The sequence below is a fragment of the Chelonus insularis genome, unplaced genomic scaffold, assembly GCF_013357705.1.
Source record: "Chelonus insularis isolate UGA/USDA-ARS -01 unplaced genomic scaffold, ASM1335770v1 contig_133_pilon, whole genome shotgun sequence".
Classification (NCBI taxonomy): Eukaryota; Metazoa; Arthropoda; class Insecta; order Hymenoptera; family Braconidae; genus Chelonus; species Chelonus insularis.
The window spans coordinates 51,574-66,916 of record NW_023276374.1 but is presented as its reverse complement, the minus strand read 5'-3'; the positions used below and the strand labels follow the sequence as shown (position 1 = coordinate 66,916).

The 15,343-nt window shown below is 31.7% G+C and overlaps 1 protein-coding gene across 13 annotated transcripts in view; it reads right to left on the bottom strand.

Moving 5' to 3' along the window:
* Positions 1 to 527: 527 nt before the first annotated feature.
* Positions 528 to 15,343, bottom strand: part of LOC118074224 (uncharacterized) — a 29,663-nt gene continuing 14,847 nt past the window's right edge. For 6 of the 13 annotated variants that reach the window (XM_035095278.1, XM_035095279.1, XM_035095285.1 and 3 more), the window contains 19 exons: positions 14,890 to 15,192; positions 14,670 to 14,812; positions 14,242 to 14,502; positions 13,885 to 14,065; positions 13,334 to 13,812; positions 12,718 to 12,895; positions 9,688 to 10,034; positions 9,037 to 9,244; positions 8,761 to 8,952; positions 8,453 to 8,650; positions 8,215 to 8,375; positions 4,979 to 8,098; positions 4,534 to 4,723; positions 3,197 to 4,024; positions 2,784 to 2,972; positions 2,195 to 2,707; positions 1,683 to 1,780; positions 1,420 to 1,600; positions 528 to 1,343 (listed from right to left, as the gene is read on the bottom strand). In XM_035095278.1, coding sequence (XP_034951169.1) covers positions 1,234 to 1,343; positions 1,420 to 1,600; positions 1,683 to 1,780; positions 2,195 to 2,707; positions 2,784 to 2,972; positions 3,197 to 4,024; positions 4,534 to 4,723; positions 4,979 to 8,098; positions 8,215 to 8,375; positions 8,453 to 8,650; positions 8,761 to 8,952; positions 9,037 to 9,244; positions 9,688 to 10,034; positions 12,718 to 12,895; positions 13,334 to 13,812; positions 13,885 to 14,065; positions 14,242 to 14,502; positions 14,670 to 14,812; positions 14,890 to 15,192 — 7,880 coding nt within the window. In that variant the 3' untranslated portion in view covers positions 528 to 1,233. Of the gene's footprint in view, positions 1,344 to 1,419; positions 1,601 to 1,682; positions 1,806 to 1,848; positions 1,916 to 2,194; positions 2,708 to 2,783; positions 2,973 to 3,196; positions 4,025 to 4,134; positions 4,335 to 4,533; positions 4,724 to 4,978; positions 8,099 to 8,214; positions 8,376 to 8,452; positions 8,651 to 8,760; positions 8,953 to 9,036; positions 9,245 to 9,687; positions 10,035 to 12,717; positions 12,896 to 13,333; positions 13,813 to 13,884; positions 14,066 to 14,241; positions 14,503 to 14,669; positions 14,813 to 14,889; positions 15,193 to 15,343 lie in introns of those variants that run through there. The other 7 variants (XM_035095280.1, XR_004691190.1, XM_035095281.1 and 4 more) reach the window with 7 other exon arrangements.

Below are 15,343 nucleotides of genomic sequence, written 5' to 3'. Positions count from 1 at the left end.
ATTTGAAGAAATCGTTATTTGGCCTTTATATTTTCTTAGGTCTTCTTAACTGTGGATTTAATTTTTTTCCACTTATTTTCGGAACGACGACTCACATTATCTTATACATTCCAAGATTACCTTACAATCTATTTTAACACATGTTTCACCATTTTAGTCGGACTTTAGTTGATCTGAAATTTACCCTACAAGTACATAACTACAACTTGTAAATTGAATAAAAATGAACTTATTTTCCAATAATTATAATTATAATTATAATTGTAAATTTTATTATCAAGTATAGCTGTATACAGCTATACTGAATAATGAAATTAGTTGTAATAAGTTATTTCTTTATTTATAATACAACTTCGTTCCATCACCTGAATATTATACTTATCAAGTCACAATGTTTATAATTATAAGAATAAATAATATTTATAATGATATCTGAAATAATTAGTAATAAGATATAATTGAAGTGATTAGTTTGAGTAGAGGTTTAGAGGATGATAGAAATAATATTACACCATAATACCCAAGTATTTTTTATAATAAGCACACTTTTATTTACATAACTATAATGAATGTGTAAGAATTACACCTTGTATAATTTTTGCCATTCATTGTTATTATTTTTTTCCTTAAATATATATTTATATATTTCGTTGATCATAAATATAGATTAATGATTTTTTTTCGTTTAAGTAATAAATAAAAAAAAAAACAAATAACGATTAATAGTGATAATACAATAGACTTTTAAAATTAAAACAAAAAAATCAACGATGATTTATGAGTAATCATAATAAATATAAATATTATTATGACGTGATAATGATATATTTGATCAAATATATTTAAGTACTACTTGAGTACTTATTTAATTATAAAAAAATTTTTCTCTAAATTTTACTGACTAGTATTTGTTTATTTACCGTTAGTATATTGTGCATTATCTAATGTGATGAAAAATTCCCCTTTCATTCAATACGCCATTCACCAAAGCAAAAAAATCATGAATTATGGACGAAAGTGCTAAGAAAAGCCATTTTTTACAAGAGTAATTTTTAACGTATGGAAGCAATTATTTCTATGGATAAGTAACAACAGAATCCCAAGATACTGAAATTAATTTTTGTTATTCAGAAATTTTTCTTTTATTCATTAAAATTTCGGGAGAATTTTTCTAATGAATCGTCTTCCATTATTTTGATTAGAGAGTTTTCTTGAAATACCCAACACCTTGAATTATTTACCCATATACATAGATCTTCTATTACCTGGGACTTGAAGTGTTGCAGAAGTAGTCGTCGAACCAAGACTATTTGTTGCTGTACAAACGTAAGTGCCAGCATCACCTAAAATAAAATATATAATTTTAATTTATAATTTTTGGTAGTGAAAGAATAAAATCATTAAAAAATATGAAATTACTAGGACAGGCACAGAAGATGACTAAACGACAAACACCGTTTCTATAATAGACTTCGTAATTTACTGAATTTTCAACAATTCTCCCATCTTTAGTCCAAAGAATATTTGGTTGGGGTTCTGCTTGAACGATGCATTCAAATCTTGCTGTTTGGCCACTGACAACTGCAATATCTCTCAATGGCTGCAATAAATAATTAAGATATGGTTAAGGAATAAATTTAAATAAGAAAAAAAATCCAAGGAAATCAAATGATGTAACTTACTGTTATAAAAAATGGAGCTTTCTTTGGCAATATATCAAGGTAAGGTTGAATAACTTCTTTAGGACAAGAAACTCCGTTGCTACTTGGCCATGGTGATTCTGTAAATTTTATTATCGAAAATTACTAAAAAAAAATTATTAAAACACGAAGGATTTGACATCCTTACATCCCGGGGGAAGACAATCAGAAATCCCGAGCAACCGTTGAGCCACGATTTTTTCTGCGTTCCCTCACTACAAAAAACATTCACCAATACAACCTACAGTGCCCATATTTCAATTTTTATAAGAATAACAATAGTAATAATTTTTTTTTTCTTAAAAAATTCTTTAATTAGCAGCGTAGCAAAAAAGAGATGAAGCTTTTGCAGGCGATAGAATACTCAAGGCGATTCCAAATTGTCGAGATGAGTTAATGAATTTATTAATATTTGTTTTATTATTTTTATTCTTTTTTATGTTTTATTTTTTTTTGTCTTACTCTTGAGGGGATGAATGCTGATTATAAGGTACCTGCAATGGAGTCAACGTTGCTAGGAGGTCCTGTAGTAGCACTGGAGTGTTTAGGCGAAAAGCTAGGAAGACTAGGGCTGAGAGAAATTGGTGATGGCGTTCTCGGATCCCACTTTGGAAAACTTGGACTTGAAGAAATAAAGAGACTTGGTGGGGATGGTATCATTCCTCTTTTCTTCCTTCTAATCGAGTCTTCAGCTTCCGAAAATTCACTCTCTGATGTTGGCTCCCATTTTACAGTTTTTAAACTACTTGAGTATTTATTTCCTGGACTTTTAGGTTGATTTTGGTGATGATTTTGCCATGATGCTCTAGAAAATGCATTCTCCTGACGACTTGTAAATTCATGAACAATTGGGATATCTATATCACTTGCTCGTCGTTGACCTTGGATGGTTTTACTATTACTGGCAATAGTCTTCTTTCCTTCCCCAGGTAATACAATGCCGAACTCGTAGCCAAAGTCATACTTGAAGTAGATCAGGCCCGTATCCGGATCAATGTGTTTAGTTCCTGGATTGAATTCTCGTTGATTGATATATTCAACGACAAATAAAAAACTTGAATAGATTGATGTTAATATTTTTACCATATTGCGCCATCCTTTTTTCTTCACGATAAGCTTGAGGATCATTACACGATTCAAGATGACGTTTATCAGAATGTTTTAAAATTGGCTTACTCTGCTGCTTAAGATCAGACTGGATGTCTTGGACAAATTTTTCAGTCTTTGCCTTGAAGCTGCTTGTCATATCCATCATGTGTTTTGAAGCTACGTCTATTGAATAATTAACTTAGACTTCGCAATCAAATAAATAGAATTGTGATAGAAAAAAGAAGAATAAATTTGAAAAAAAAAATTTAAAAAAAAAGATACAAGAAAGAAAGAAAATAATAAGACTAACACCTAGTGGCACCAACTCATCTAGTCTCCCTGATGCAAAGCGATGAAAATAAACAAAAAAAATGAAAATAATATCTGAAAATATCAAGATCTCTTACGATTTGCAGCTTTCTTCATATCCTTCGTGAAATATTCAAAGTCTCCAAAGCTCTCAACACTCCTTTTGCATTCTTCTTTCTTCTCCATTGGTAAAGTGTGGTAATTGTAATTTTGTTTTTTAACTGTTTTCAATTTCTCACTTTCTTCATTTAACTTTCGAAGATGTTGTTCAAAACTTTGAGTATGAGATGCCATAATAGGAGGATTATCAAACTCCATTGGAGTAACAACTCGTTCACGTATTTCTTGTGGTGGAGGAACACTTGAAGATCTGAATTTTGGTGGTTGAACTTTTTTATAACATGGATCATCAGTATCACTTTCTGCTGGTGTCCATTTAGGTTTTATTTTTCCTGTATCTATGTCACTCTCATAATCAGATTCTCTGAATTGACCTTGAATAAACTTGGTTGGTGTCGGTACCTTATATTTTGGCGTTGAACATGTTTGTGATTGTTGATTCAATTTTTGATCTTCTCCAAACTTTATGACTCTACTGGTTTGCTCAACAGTCACAACTCGTCTACTATTTTCGGTTGATTCATCCATCCTCATCGTTTTTTTTAATTCTGTTCCAATTACATTATGATATGGCATCCCTGAGTAACCTTCATATCCCTGACAAGGTCGAGGAGGAGCAAAAGCGAGTTCTGGTGGAGATCCAGGAAGAAGAACAGATTTTTGACGCACAGCAATTGGTTTAGGGGTTGATTGTGGAATTTTTTTATCTTCTTTTTGATAAAAGGTTTTTTTCTCTTCCGTCCTTTCATACTCCTTTTTTGCTGCTTCCGTTTCAGTCACACTGACTGCCGGTTTTATTGGTTTCCCTACGAGACATTTCTCAAGTGATGATGATCCAATGATAAGTGTAAAAATAATAGCGAGCGAACATAAAATTAAATGGAAAATTAAAAGGTAAAATTGGACTGCTAAAGAAATAAAATATCTATTTCCATACAATTTACTATTATAATTTCTTAACAAAAAAACTATATATATATATATATATATATAGATAAAGAATAAAATATTAATGTCATACATAAAAAGCCAGAATAAAAGAAAAACAGCGGAGTAGAAGCAACGTAACCTGAAGCAAAGATTTCTTGCCTGGGAGTGTGAATTAATAGTTGAAAGCTGGAAAAATATAGTTATTCATAGGTTAACTGTTATTGGATTTACTCATGCTCTTTCTATACTTATTAATCGTGCAATTGAAGCTTATTTACATAGGATTTTGTAACAAAAAAAAATTAAATAAAATTATGAAGTAAAGAAGAAGATATAACTAAATTTTGTAATAATAGAGACATATACTGATAGATTCGAATTTTACCTGCAAGATTGGACTTCATAGGTTTATGGGAGTGATCTTCTATATCAGATTCACTCCGTGGTTTCCAAAGGGGTGGAATTCGTCCATCATAATCACTCTCATAGTCACTTTCTCTGAATTCGCCACGTGCGAATCTGGATGGACTTGGAGCTGAACTTGTTTGACTTTGCCATGAATAGCATGATTCCGTCTGAAAAATATGTTATTATAAATCATATACGTATAAATAATTAATAAACTCTCGAAACACACAAAAATCTAAACAAAATTGATTATACTAGCTATAAACGTAAAATTTAGTAATAGAAAAACTGAAACGTAAATAATAATAATACATAACACATATTAATTAATAAATTAAAAAAACAAAAACATTCAACATTGTTGTTAAAGGTAGTAAATAAAATTACTATTGCACACAGTATAAATTTGTTCTAATTCGAACCTTATCACTTTTAAGACCTCTTGGACAGGTCGATGACATGTAATTTTTTTCACAAAAACTTTTTTGAATTTGTTGCTTGGGAGTAGTAGATTGAGGATGAGGACTAGACGAAAATAAGGATTCTTCTTTTTTTTGACATGAAGATGAAGAGCTCATATAACTTTTACTCTCCATAAATTGTTTAGACTCAAAGGTGTTTGAAGTTCCTTCTCGTTGATGAAAAGGCTCATCAGTATCTGCCATATATCCACTTTCTTGTTTGAAGCTTTTAACTTTAAATTTAGGGGACTCTGGTTTTATACATTTCATTGGTAGAGACTTTGAAGTTAAATTTTGATTAGGATGCACATAAATTGGCGGAGAACCTGGTTTCAAAATAGGCTCTTGTGAACATTCTTTGTTTTGATAATGTTGTTGTTTCATCATTTTTTCAGTCCTATTTATCATTGTTGATGTCTGCTTACAAGACGATTCTGATGGATAAATTGAAGTTACAGTTGGTCTGGGTGGTCCTGTGACATCTGAAGAAGGAACTTCAAAACGCGAAGGAGGAAGTGGTTCAGGTTCTGATGATTTAGGTCGTGGTGGTCTTGGCGTTGGTGGCTCAACATGTCTATATTTAGGCTCTTCTTCACTTTCATAAGATTGAAATTTAGATCGGCAGGACTCAAAATCTGATTCATAATCTGATTCAATCATTTGACTTTTTATATATTTACACATTGAAGAAGATTTTTCATATGATTGAGCAGATCCAGAAGAAAATGGTTCTAATTTTTTTGCTGGTAACGGTGGCGGAGTTTCTCTTACATCTTTTGGTGGAATTGGCGGTGGAATGGTACGGATTGCACGTGGTGGAATTTGAGCTGGTTGTGATTTTAAAGACATTTCCAATGCTTTTTCAACTTTTTCAATCTTTTTTTCACAAATTGGAGATGGAGGAACATAACCAATTTCTGGTGGCGTTCCAGGTTCAAGAATGATTTCATTCTGTTTAGACATTTCTGGTATTGAGTGGTATAATTGAACAACGGGATGTTTGGGAGCTGTTGCTAAAGATCCTTTAAACATTGAAGTTGATTCTTTAAATGATTTTATATTTTCAGATTCCATTTTTGGAGCTTCTCCAATAGCATGATAAAGTTGTACTTTCGGAATCGGTACAGCTTTCACTAATCCAGGAGCTTTTAGTTCTTCGTACGAACTGAATTTTTCTGAACTTTCCATTTTTTTTATTTCACATTCAGATGAATACTTCTCAATTAATGATTTTTCTTGTACAGAATTCACAATATGGTCAACTTTAGTTGTTTCTGCTTTATACATTGTTACTGGAGCTTGCTTCGGTGGAGATGGAGCTTTTGCTAGTTTGATGATTGATTTTGGTAGAGCGGGTTCTGATGGTTTTTCTGTAATTTTTTGTTCTATATGGTTTTCACGAGTACTCCATGAACGAGATTCTAAGCTCGTCGAAGATTCAATGTTAGTTTTTGTAAATCCTCCACCAGGTATTTCTTCCATTTCTTGACGTTTTTCATGCGTGGATGTTTTGAAACCCATCTCAGGTTCTTTCCACTCTTCTTTCTTAGTAAAGCATTTCGTTGTTTCTTTATTATCAGAGGCTGGTGGTGGCCAAGATTTTCGATTAGACTCACTAGTTTTTGATTTTGCCCATGATTTTTCCATCGCTAAACCATCCGCAGATGGTTTGGGAGACGTCGCACGACCTTCAAAATGACTAGAAGCTCCGGATTGACATCGATATTCGGATAAATCTGTTGAAACATGTGAACGAGTTTCTAAATCTGATGTAGATGACCACCACTTTTCATTCTGCTCTGATTTAGGTGGAGATGAGGGAGCTGGACTATATGTTGACATTTTAATATCATTTTTCTTATGAACGTCTCTTTTAATACATTTCTCTTCAACGACTTCTTTTCGTGCAAATTCTTTAGTTTGGCTTAATTCGAATGGTGGAGGAATATTTATAGATTTCATTTCCGGTTTTTTTACTTCTGGAACAGGAGCTTGCTTCTCTGGTGATGTGGGGAAAATTTTTACACCACCTATTGGTGCATCAACTGTTTTTTTCTGACATTCTTCGAGCTGTTTAGCTTTAAATGAAATATCTGTACGTTTTTTTAATTCTTCTTCAGGCTTGGGCATATAGCCAATTTCTGGTGGAGGTTCTGGTACTAAATTAAATCCTGAAAGCATTTGTTCTGCACTTTCTGACTGTGCTACAAGTTTCGAAATAGTTAAAGTACCATGAATTGGTGATCCTGATGCTGTAGTATCTTCCAATACGGTTCTCTGAATATTTAAAGCTGGAAGTTTATATTGTTCATATGGAAAATCAATCATAACGTTATCTACACCTTTTGTAATAATTGGAGTTTCAAATTTATTAGAAATATCTTGGACTGATTTTTTTGATGGCATATCAGCTGCCTTTTTTGTTTCATGAAACGTAGTCGATCGCTCGTAATTTTTTGTTAATTTATTTACTTTGACATCATAGTTTCCATCTTCATTTTCTGTAAGCTTAATCATTGCTTTTGGACCTTTTGGAGTAGATTCACTTTCTTTGGATATTGATTCAAAGAAACTAAGAGCATCTTTTTTAGCAATTGTTGAGGTTTCAACATACTCATTTTCTTCAACCCTTCCTCCTTCGCTTTTCGATGTCTCCATATATTCTGTTGTCTTCGATGAGACTGGTTGTCCACCACTTTGGGTTTCTTCTGTACTAATTTTCGTTGTTTTTGTCGTTATCGTAGGTTCCGAAGGTGCCGTGAGTGTTTCAGAATCGAATAGGAGAGGTGTTTGATGTTGAAGTTTCATATGGAATTTTTGTTCTGATTTTGTTTCACTTTGATGAGACTCAATCGTTGAAGAAATATATTCAGATCGACTTGCTTTTTCTATCATTGACTCCTCTGTTTTATGTGAGCTCTTAGGTTCTATTACTTCAATTTTTCGAATGTGAGAGGATTTAGATGAGGAAGAGGAAGGTGGAATTAAAGTTTTTAATGTTGAACTTGGCTGAATTGTGGTTGTTGCAATATGCTCTGCAGTTAACGCTGCTGAAGGTAACTCACTCTTTTTTTCTTCCAACTGTTAAGTTTGTTTTTAATAATAAATAATTATTAATAAAATATATATTTATTAGATAATAACTTAACAGTAAATAGGTAATTGTATTCCTTTCATGAAGAAAAGAAAGTATTTACCTTTATATTTTTGTCACCAACATTTTCATAAACAATTGTTTTATGCACTTCGACCATAGTATCCGGGGTTGGTTCGAAGACAGCAAAATCTGCAATACTTTGAGCTTCTCCTCCAGCATTTGTTGCGTGAACCATATATTTACCAGCATGTCGTTTTTCAGCTAAAATTTATAAATGAAATTGTTACTTTAAATATAGACAATATAAAATTCAATTTGAGATTGAAAGTGATAATAACCTGCATCAATAATTAACAAGTAACAATTGCCAAGCTGTTTCAATTGTCCGTCAACATCCATCAAAGGTTCATCGTTTTTATACCATGTAACAGTAGGTTCTGGTGTTCCTGTTATTTCTACTTCCATAATTACTCGCTCACCTTTCTTCGCTACTTGCGCTTGAAGACGTTTGCCAAAAACAGGTGGAAAAATTGTCTCTAAAAAAATTTATTACAAATTGAATAAATTAAATTAAATTAGAAAAAAACTAAATATATATATATATATATATATATATATATATATATATATAAATAAAAATACTTACTCTTTACAACAAGATCTGCCGTACTACTGGCATTGCCAACATCATTAACTGCTGTACAAGTATATCTTCCAGCATCTTTGACATTAACATTTTTTAATTCAAGACGAACATGATTGTGCTCAAAAGTTGCTTTGACGTTATCTTTCAAATCTTGACCATTCTTCGACCAAGTAATTGTTGGTTGTGGAAAACCTCAAGTAATAATGAAAGAAAGTTATTTTCCAATAGGTGAATACTATCAATTTTATAGATAAAAATCAATCAGTCTAATTTTACCATCAATTATTCCTTCTAAAATCACATCACTGCCTTGATCTACAATCATTCCTGTCACAGGTGTTACAAATCTTGGAGCAATATTTTTTCTCGCTGGTTTTTGCATTCTTGGAGTAGTTGTTCCTTCTGTAATAATCTTTGTTCTCTCTTGCTGTACTTGTCCGGGCGTGTCTTGAATAATTTTTTCAAACTCTTCGATTTTTTGACTCTATTAAATAATTCATTTTTTAAATATTTTATGAATTAATTAATTAATTATTATTCTTTACAGCATATTAGTCATATTATCTTAACGAAGAAGAATGAGTTTAATGACCGAAACACGTAAGAAACGGTACGCTTATAATAGAAATATAATATTAGAGGGCATGCTTCTAACACTCTATGAATGAAAACAACACGACTGTAGTAATCAATCACTATCAGTTCCAACTTCCGTCTAAATATTTTTCATAAACTCAAATACTTCAGTATTATTTTAAACAAAATTATTTTGTTTTCTTAGTGAAAAAAAATTTCAAGACCAATGAATTCTATAATATTTATAATTAGAAAATGTTGACAATATGAAAAGAATTTACTGTTGGTTATAATGATAAAAATAAATCAAAGATTTAATATAAAAATTTTTATAAATAATTAATTATTCACCTGAACAACTGGTGGACCTCCATTCTGTTGGCTACTGTACTCTCTGCTTTCAACGTGAGATTTTGTAATAAAATTGTTTGGTCCAGATCGGAATTGAGGTTCAACAATGCTTGATGTGGTAGAAGATTTGAATTCCTTAGTACAACTAGACCTTGTTGTTGAAGACTGAGTAATTGAGGACGACATTTTAGTGAGAACACTCTCATCCACTTGGTCGCCTGGTGACACTCTCCTTTCTGTTGTGAAGTGTTTCTCACTACTGCTTGAAGCTTGCATATCGGGTTTGTTCGCTACCAAATCTACTTCAACGTCCTCCACCCCTTTCACCGTCACCTGAGTCTCTTCACCTGTATGCATACATGATCATGATTAATCGAGGTTATCAATAGATTGGCAATAACCTTTTGGCACAACTCCCTCACGCCCTTGTCTTACTATTATTCTTTTTGTATCTAAACTTTCCCTTGGCTTCTTTTCACTCTTCGATGATTGACAAGACATTGAGGATTCAAGCCTAACTTTCTTACTATATTGAACTTACATCTATGTATTTCGTACGCTTATTATTTCACTTGTTATAATAAACGTCTATTGATAAAAATAAATCTTCGATGGCTTCATAGTATTATTTCTTTGAATCATAACGCTATTAATAGGCGTCCTGATTAATCAAACTGTTAACATATGCATCCAATGAATGGAATTTATTGGTGGTGCAATGAATCTGAGACTGTGACAACCTCAAAAACCTTATTCAATTCTCGATATTAATTTAATAAATTGCTGACTATAAAAAATTAATCAATCGATTTATATTCATTTTCCATATTTGTAAACTTGTGAATTTATTAAATCTCAATCGGAATTGATAAATAAGTTATTTAAATCATAAACTTAAAAATTAAACTGTTCTAATAACATTTTTGAAAGCTAAAATAAAAGAAAATAATTCCGATTTAATTTTTATTCTTCTGAAATATATTTTAGATATCTACCAGTAGTTTCAATTTTCCAGTGTATCTTGAAACTGTCTTGGAGTTACGTATGCTTGGCAGGAAACCAAAGTATCGTGCAAATAAATCAGAAATAAATCAAGATGACCATGCGCGGGTGTATTTAGATGGACGAAATCTAAGCTCCTCGTCCCACTTTTTTATATGAACTTTGAGTGATTTAAATGATTATAAATTATTAATTATCATAAGAATCGTTCAAATAATTCATTCTTTTAAAAACTGCTATCATACAAATTTAACATTGGAGATTCAAGGAATGAGAGAAGTAGAAGTAAATAAGTGACACCTGTTTTCAAATGATTCTTGAAAAAAGTATTTAGAAAGCACTAGAACACCAGTTATTCCTGCTTAAGCACAAGCACAGATGAATGCGACACCAACATAAAATTAGAAGCAGCTGTCTATCTTCTTCCTAAATGTTACATGCTCATCAGTAAACACATATACTTCTCTAATCATTCTTCGAGACTACAGAAATAATTTTTTAACAGAAAAAAATATTATTTCAACGTTTTCTAATAAAAAAAGCGAACCTTAAAAACACGTGACACTTAAGAAGTACTTGATGATTGACTTAATTGATTAAAATGAAGATTTACTTGTCGTTTCGTTCGGATATGGAAGACTAGCACCGGGAAGACTACATCGAGATCGTCGAACCGACCGGAGGACTTTGTTCAAACTAAGTCTGATCCAAAAAGCTTTCTCACTTTTACATTGCCTTCTTTCAATCTTCTTTACTCTTTCTACCTTGATACTGTATTCACGCTGACAAAAATAACGCAAATTTTACGTGTGTCGGAGGAAGAGTTGAAAACCTCAAGGAATGGCAAACGTGTCTGCAACGTGAGAAATTAGGCTGACCCACAGACCACAGATGATTGTGTTTAAAAAATTGTCGCAACATTTATTTTTACTGAATTATGGTATCATTTTTCTTCATAAAAATTTTCGACAACAACTACAGCTAATACCTAAAAAATCTGAAAAAATCAACTTCTCATATTCAAAATTAGAAAACTTTAGACAACTTTTTCAACGGTTTTGGCAATAAAAATAGATATGAGATTAAGAGAGGAAATAATATGCAACACTTTGAACTATTTTAAACTATTTTTAATCGTGAAAGTCATGGAAAAAAAACTTTTTTATTTAACTAAGTTATGAGTGTGTTTATTTTTTTATTTTCTTGCTTGTACATTTTAAGAATAGGGAGAAAAATTTTTAAGCCTCTAAATAAGTTATATGAAACAGTTTCTTGCTTCACGAAAAAGTATTTTAAGTCATTAAGTATTTTTTTTATCAAATAATTAGTTTATTTCGATATTGAAATTTTTATAAATTATTAGATAAAAAAGTTTTGAAATACGATTATGAAGTTCAAAGAGATTCTTGAAAAACTTGACAAAATTTATAGAACAAATAAATAAGGACTATTGAAAATATAGTAATACAAATCAACGAAAGTGATTCGATTATTTTAAAAATTTTGCAATTCAATCTAAAATTAGAAGTGACTCGATTTACGGTTCTGAGGCATGTAAATGAATGTATCTGTAAAAATATCGTGGGATTTGAAACTAGATTAAAACCCACGTTAGTTCCATGAAGTTGGTCGGCATAAAAAATATTTATGTGTGGTTTGTGACACAACAATCACTCGAAACAATTTAGCAGGAAATTATTAGCTTTTTTATCACTAAAAGCTTTTATCAACAACTCAAGGTGAAAATTCTATTTTATCCATCTTTGATGCGATCCTATAGCGATTGAAGTTTCTGTCGGAAGTACTTTAGTGTAAAGGTATTAATAACTCTTCGTGGCACCGTTGCACTTAGCTTCGTTGTTATTTTTGACCCGCAACGACCAGTGGAACACAACATGTAACCTAATTTCATTTAAGATAGAAAACGATAAAAAACAAAAGATCTATCTTCTATATATCACTTGATACAGGCTATCAGAAAATAAAATTAAGAAAAATATTTAATGGATTTCAAAATCCATAACTCACCTCTGACTTCAAGTTGTGCAGTACACGTTGCCTTTCCCACTGAGTTTTCAGCCACACACGAGATTGAACCCACGTGTTCTTGACTTGTTTCTGGTATGGTCAGAATTTGTCTTTCACCACATCCAGATACTAGGAAATTTTTTCCAAACACAGGTTTATTCTTGAATAACCAATGAATCTGAAAGTATTGAACTTCTTATTATTATTTCACTTTATAACCATAGGTAAGTATGTTATATTCCTTACAAGTAATATCACTAAAATAAGAAGCACAGCAAGCCACATGTTTCGAACGAACCATCAAACACGAAACTAAGCCTAACTGCCAGGGATACATGACGAGGGTTCACGAAGATCAATTTGGTTAGGAATATGGGATAAGGGAGCACCAGTAAGTTCATTAGTTCATTTTGGCATGCAGCTAATGTAGAATGAGATACTCAGAGCCAAACACACGATATCTTTTCTATCTTGGTGACACGTTAATTACCTTGAATGTCACCCAAAGTATTTGTTTAAAATTAGACAAATAAATGCTGGCAAGTTTCATTAATTTTCCGCATTTGAGAAAATTAAAAAAAATATTTTTTACGCTATAAGAATGAAAGATAATTACCTTTGGCGCTGGCTTTCCCCGGACTACGCATTCAAATGTGGTTGAATTTCCCACTGAGACGATTCGATTTTCTTCAAACTTATCTTCAAAATATGGTGGGATTAAATTTTCTTCTACTGTAATTAATTCTTCGCGTTTATATACATCATTGCTTGATGAATTTACTACTAATCGAGCTATTGCTTTTGCTTCTCCGAAAAGATTTGTAGCTTTTGCTACATAATTTCCTTTATCTTCAGTCGTTGTTGTGCAAATTTTTAGTGAGCAATTTCCCGACTCATCATGTGTCATTGTAATTCTCTCTTGCATAAACATAATTTCTTCGTTATTAAAATACCATCTCAAATCTGGTTTTGGCTCTCCTATCACTTGACATTCAAAGATAGCATCTTCACCTTCTAATACTATCACGTCGGATATTAATTTTAAAAATTGCGGAGAAGAGCTTTCTGTAGATTTTTTGGCAGCGTCAGAAACCGCTAAAAATTAATTATATCATTATCGAGTTAATTATGATTAAAAAAATTTTGTAGTTAATTATGTTTACTTACGAATTACAGATAAAATGCATTCACTTGAAGCTTTTCCTTTGCTATTGATAGCAACAACTTTATATTTTCCGGCATCATCAAGAAAAGCTTCTTGAATTATGAGCGAACATCTGTCACCTTGAAATAGTAATTGGAAATCTGCAGATTCTTTGACTGGCTGATCATCATGATACCAGATTACCTATAAATTTTTTTAATGTAACAATAACATAAAAATTTTTTTATGACTCATCTTATGACAAAAGTAAATAATAACTAATTAAAACTTTAGAATAAAAAGTACGGAGTGTAATGACAAATAATAATTAATAAAAAGGCACACTAAATTCATTGAGAAAAAAATAATTCAATACTCACTTCAGGCTCAGGCTGTCCAATAATTATACAGTCAAGTCTCACTGTTTTTCCTTCAAAAACTTGCACATCTTTAAGAGGTAATTGCACACTTGGTTGAATAAATTCAGGAATATGATAATACTCGGGCATCGCTGAACTTTTTTCTAATGTTTCAATTTTCACCGGAACAACTTCAGTCTTGGATGCAATGATTTCCTGTGCTGAAGCATCAGGTTTAACTTGACTCAATCTCCCTCCCATCTCCTCCGTGTGGCTTTCAATCTGCAATAGAACGTGAATTTGTTTGATTCTATTTTTCCTTTTGTCGACTACTTTTGTCTTAAAGTATGCTTTATTCTTTTTGTAATTCGAATTGAGTGACTACTACCCTCGTAACTTAATCCAGAGAGTTCTAAAAATACTATAGCCGAGATTGATAGCTACTTTACCTTAATAATATGAGATTCTTCAATTATCCTGTGCTCCTTGATAAAACTGACCTTCGAACTTAATATTTCTTTACTGTCTTCATCAGGTTCTGGAGATAAACTAGAGATACCGTTGGTTTGAATCACTTCTACTTCCTTCCCCTCTGTTGAAACAAATTTAAAAATAGTTTTATTTAGAGAAAGAAATGTTTATGAAATTTTTATAATCTATTTCTTATACCTTGTACTTCTAAATTCGCTGAGGTCGATGCTTGTCCTAATTTATTTGTAGCTGTACAAGTATAAACAGTTTTATCATCGGATAATATTTCTAAGAATTTCAACACTGCCTCTCCATTGTTGTAAGTAATTACATAGTCTGGAGAATCGTCGATATTTATATCATCTTTGAACCATTGAACTGTTGGTAGAGGATTTCCTGTTACAGTGCAGGATAAAAAATGATGTGATCCTTTTTTCGCTATAGAAGGCTCTAATCCTTTTATGAAGGCTGGAGGACTTAACTGCTGATCTGTAGTAGCTTCTGAAGATGATTAAATAGTAAATGAAAATATTAATAGAAATAAATTTAGAATTAAAATAACTTCTAAACAATTTTAAAGTAATACACTCGAAGAAGAATGATAATTAACTAGTATTAAAACAAGTTTATTATTGGCGCCAAGACTGCTTTG